Consider the following 4561-nt stretch of genomic DNA (forward strand, 5'->3'; position numbering starts at 1 on the left):
GCACACAATAATGTATTCAGGATGTTGTACGCCTTCGCGCATAGATGGACCATAGTTCCAGTAGCACAGGAATATGCTGCATTGAAAGCAAATGTATTATAAATGTACGCCATACATACAAGTGATACTACATGAATGCCATGGCGTTGATCCACCTCATCTACGGTGAAAATCGCAGTGCAAGGACGCCCGCCAAGTGTGAGCCGTCAGACAGCAAAGCCTCCTGGCAGACGACTATAGCTGAGGCCAAAGTGATACTAGCAGTTGTGAAGCGATGCTCCACGCGGACTCGATGGCGTTCGTCTTGCGGCTCTCGAGCGAGAGCGACCGGCGCTTGGTCCCGCCCTCGCCGATGGCGTTCAACTTCGTTGTCACCGGTGTAGTGCGAGTCACGACCGCGGGAAGCGAGAACTGGTCGCGCTACCATGCGGTATCTACTCCGAGCTGCGCCGGCCGTAGCAGGAATCGGCGTTCGCAGCAGACTGCGCGGCACCGCGAAGCCCTCTGGCGCGCTCGCGGTGCTCATTGTGCTCGCGCCGCGCTGGGCAGACGCCTCGGCATTCTTCTCGCCTTCCTCGGAGTCGTTGAGTGCGCAAGGCAGGCACAGTGGCCTCGTGGCTAGGATGCGGAGCTGGGGCACTTGCGCCAGCTGGCGGAGATGTCTGATTGCGGAGGGAAGGAAAGGAGAGTGAAAGGCGTTCGGGTGGAGGTAAGCGAGGATTAGCCTCAGAGTGCCATCATCCCGCGACCGATTAAGAAGGGCGAAGACGTTCGGATGCTGGCTTCGAGCGGTAGGGAAGGCATGGACTTCGAGACGAGGAGTGAAGGCTGACACCGTCGCTGGCGTACCCACTGGCTCGAACACGGTGATCGTCGCAGAGAAGACGGCACCATAGCAGGCAACACAGGCCCGCCGAGACTTGCAGCCGGCTTGGACGTCATGTCGCCCGAGTTTACGATGAAGGACTCTTGGGGAAGGTGAACGTCGATACAAGCAGTGATGCATTTTGCTGCAGATCGCGATCGCCTACTTGTCACTTTTTCTTGGCTCCGAGCCCATAGAGCGAAGGACTTGCGCGGGCTCCTAATTCGTCGAGCGATCCAAGTACGACCTGATGCTATGCGGTGCTGCGAAACAAATTGAGTACGAGACGGCCGTGCCCACAGGGAGAGGGTGGACATACATATACTCGTCGCTCTTGAACGACCGCCATGTAAAGATCTTCACATGCTTCATGCCGCCCGCGACAGGATCATCGAGTACATCCGGTCAGTGCTACCGATGACCATGCGAACGCCGAGGAGAAAGCTGTTCAAAACGCTCTGCAACGATGAATGGATTTGCATCTCGACAGCTTGCACATCTGGCCGAGTCTAAGCCGGTGTCTCCTGAGAGCTGGGAAGGAGTGACGCCAGGACGTGGTCGCGAGCGTATTAAACCAACAGAGACGCGAAGAGATTGCGTCTCTGCAGAACATCGAGCTCTACTGGCCCTAATATCTGTGTGAGAAGCGCGGTTTTTTCAAGAGCCTGATGGACGTACGGTTCTGTCGGATATTGCAAAATAGCATCGGCTTGAACGACAGATGACCACTGGCCACGCGGAACTTCATGGCCTTGCTCTTCAACGAAATGATGTCACGCTCAGCGTCGCATGAGATCCTGAGGTCCTGGAGATTCGACTTGTTCTTCTTCCCATGCACTTCCTGCCACCACTCATGGGCACTTGTGAACGGATCGAGGCTTGAGATCGACATCAAACACATCCGATCACCCTCCAACGTGTACTTCGCGGTCTTCCAATACCATCCTTCCCGCTGCGCCTGTGAGCCTTCGATTGCTCTACGGATGCCCGTCATCGCCCCAGAGATCTCGGCCACGGCGCGTAGCGGATTGTTACTGAAAGGGCTATCATCTGGTTTGGCACTGCGTTAAGCATGTCATACTGTGGACCGTCAAAAAGCAGTCGACTGAGAGTGAGTGTGTATGCGCACCTGAGCCGCCGGCCTCGCGATATGCTTCCGAGCAATAACTCTCCCTCCCGGTCGATGCCTCGAAAAGTACAGGTCTGGTAGCCTTATGAGCTCTGCGAGGGATACGATGGTGATACTTCGGCTCGAGGTATGTAAGGAAATGCTGTTCGCAGTGTTACGCCAGCGGCAACATGCAGGGAGCAAGACATATTAGGCGAAGCGTAGGATATATCAGAGCCATCTTCCGCAGAAGATTCTGCGTAGATGCATCTGCTGGAGAGCAAAGGACTGTTCATGGTGAACGTGGAGGAGCAAGAAAGAGCGAAGTCAGGCGAGCTTCAAGTGCTCGCATTAATATTTAACATTAAAGGCGATAGACGCCACAACTTGGCCTCGGCATTTTATCTAACTTTTGCCATTTTCGCTCTGCACTACCTAAAATGGGGAAGAAATTGCCCGCATTCAAGTTGCTGTCTGTCACACCATGCTGGTGCTGTAGCATGGATTCGTGTAGTGCGCTCTTAGGCTGACACGCTCGCCGTGTTTGACATGCTAGGAAACGGCGTGCCGGCCGAGTCGCTGCCAACGCCAGCAGCCTTACCGTCCCACATCAGAGGCCTTGTAATACTCCTCGTACGTAGCGGCGAGGTTCCCGCTATGTTTGGCTGTCGCCTAACATCCTCCACAGCGTCTCTTGGCTCCTCGAAAATTGTGTCTCTTGCTGCATCTTCTCCGACGCCGTGGCTATGTGCCGAACGTAGTTTTGATGTTTTGAAAACTTGAAGCGGAGTGGAAAGGTGTGCTCAGAGCGCAGCGCACATACACATGGGCATCTCTCGTACAAGCCTGGCGAAGGTTATAGCGACTCTACAACCAGTTATTTTGCAGTCCTCTGACTCCTCTCCAGGATCAAATTTTAGACTTCCACTGCGGCCAGCCACCTACTCGCCTTGGAAAGCACATGCTGGTCGAGGCCCTTGCAATGACTACTCTGTCGCTATCACGGTACGTCCTGCTGAACTTGAAGCTATTGCCTACGTGCCTCGTATGGTGAATCGCGGGCCCGGGATGCACACGCCTCCGTCGTTGCGCTTCAGGATAGCCTCCTGTTCACGAGCCCTAGTACACATTACTGCACCAGAAAGTATGTCTCCGAGCTGATCAGACCCTCTCTCGATCGCGGCTTGTCCACAGAGCCCTGCGAGTCGTGGCGGTTGCGAGGCTACCAGGACCACGGGCAGACACCGCTAGCAACGGACTCTCCGGGCACGTGAAGATTCATGGATATGTATATAATACTTTGAGCTAGAAGATGTCTGCATCAGACCCGGCCTTACTCCTCGGACATTCGTAAGCTTATCAGTACGGTATCTGGGGGAATTTTGTTACATGAGTTGAGCGTATGACCAATCCTCCTCTACTTTACACCGTGCTCATATACCAAGATCCCAACCACCCGTCTCATCTCTATGGCTCGAGCATCAGCCACTGAACAATGCATTCGACGTATACCATCGCCATAATGTAGAGCAGCACGCAGGTCACTGCGCCAAATGCTTGGCACATCGGGAAGCGGCGGCTGGGTCTGCATGAAAGCGTTAGAGATAGAGTTACGAGGTGTTCCAGACAATCACTCACCTGAGGATGCACCACACTAGTGCTATGAGGGCGGGGAATTAGTCCTCTGATGATTGAGGATGCACAGATAGGAGGGCGACGTCTATAGCAGCCGCCTTGAATAACCCAGGGCTGCTAAGGCGCAGGAGGCTGAAGGCCTGCCGCAGGATGGCATGCGCGAAGAGCTGCTGTGACGGCGGAGAATTCATCCCGCTCGGGAACTCGACGCAGGTCGCGCAAAGGTCAGATGTTGCCGAACTGGCAGCAGAAGGAGCATTTTTAATCTTTCTCGCTGCACAGCATCGACATCTCCCTGTCCGGGCTGGAGCCGCGGCAACGAATACGATGAACCAGACGGCGTAATCAAGCATCTAGGGAGAGTTCACTTGCGCATACTCGATGGCTAACTAGTCGAAATCCAGCCACCGTGCAGTCGCGTCCGTAAAAATTCCAATAACCTGCCGGCAAGCACTGAACGTCACAAGGGACGGCAGAGAGGTCATGGCATGCACGTTACGAGAAACGGAGACCGCAGCCAGTGACTTGCCGGGGAATATGCATTTCATGCACACAACTTTAAGCTTCTGTGATGGCATCGACGGGTCAGTCATCAATACGGCACGATGGCAAGGACGAACCCGAATGTTGATACTAGGCATGAGTCGAGTCCCTTCCAGTGCCATGAAACTATCGAATCCCTCACTGTTGAACAGTGGCAGGCTGGCAGCTAGACCCTATGATAGCGCGTCACGAGCCTGTCCGACAAACACCATGTGTGCTACGAAGACCTTGTTGCGAGCAGCATGCCAGCCCAATAGAGGATCGTAAACAACAGTTGGTGATAAATTGAAGCCGCGAGCGACTTGGACGTCGACAACTTTGCTGAGTCATTGCGCACGTTTCATATTGGAACTAAGGCTCCAACCGTTTAGTTTACGTGTAAACTTTTTTCGTAAACACACAGTAAATGG

The 4561-nt window shown here is 54.2% G+C and overlaps 2 protein-coding genes across 2 annotated transcripts in view; both read right to left on the bottom strand.

Annotated features, from left to right (window-relative positions):
- PHACADRAFT_192507 (uncharacterized protein) overlaps positions 1–42 on the bottom strand; it is a gene marked incomplete at both ends in the record, with an annotated part of 275 nt that extends 233 nt beyond the window's left edge. Inside the window, one exon of the mRNA XM_007392587.1 lies at positions 7–42. Coding sequence (XP_007392649.1) covers positions 7–42 — 36 coding nt within the window. The remainder of the gene's footprint in view (positions 1–6) is intronic.
- Positions 43–160: 118 nt separating this feature from the next.
- On the bottom strand, positions 161–1146 carry PHACADRAFT_206302 (uncharacterized protein; the record flags this gene model as incomplete). Its single annotated transcript, XM_007392588.1, has 1 exon — positions 161–1146. Exon 1 carries the CDS (start codon positions 1004–1006, stop codon positions 161–163), a length of 846 nt encoding a protein of 281 aa, XP_007392650.1. The 5' UTR covers positions 1007–1146.
- Between the last annotated feature and the right edge of the window lie 3415 nt (positions 1147–4561).

Source organism: Phanerochaete carnosa (assembly GCF_000300595.1).
Source record: "Phanerochaete carnosa HHB-10118-sp unplaced genomic scaffold PHACAscaffold_2, whole genome shotgun sequence".
Taxonomy (NCBI): Eukaryota; Fungi; Basidiomycota; class Agaricomycetes; order Polyporales; family Phanerochaetaceae; genus Phanerochaete; species Phanerochaete carnosa.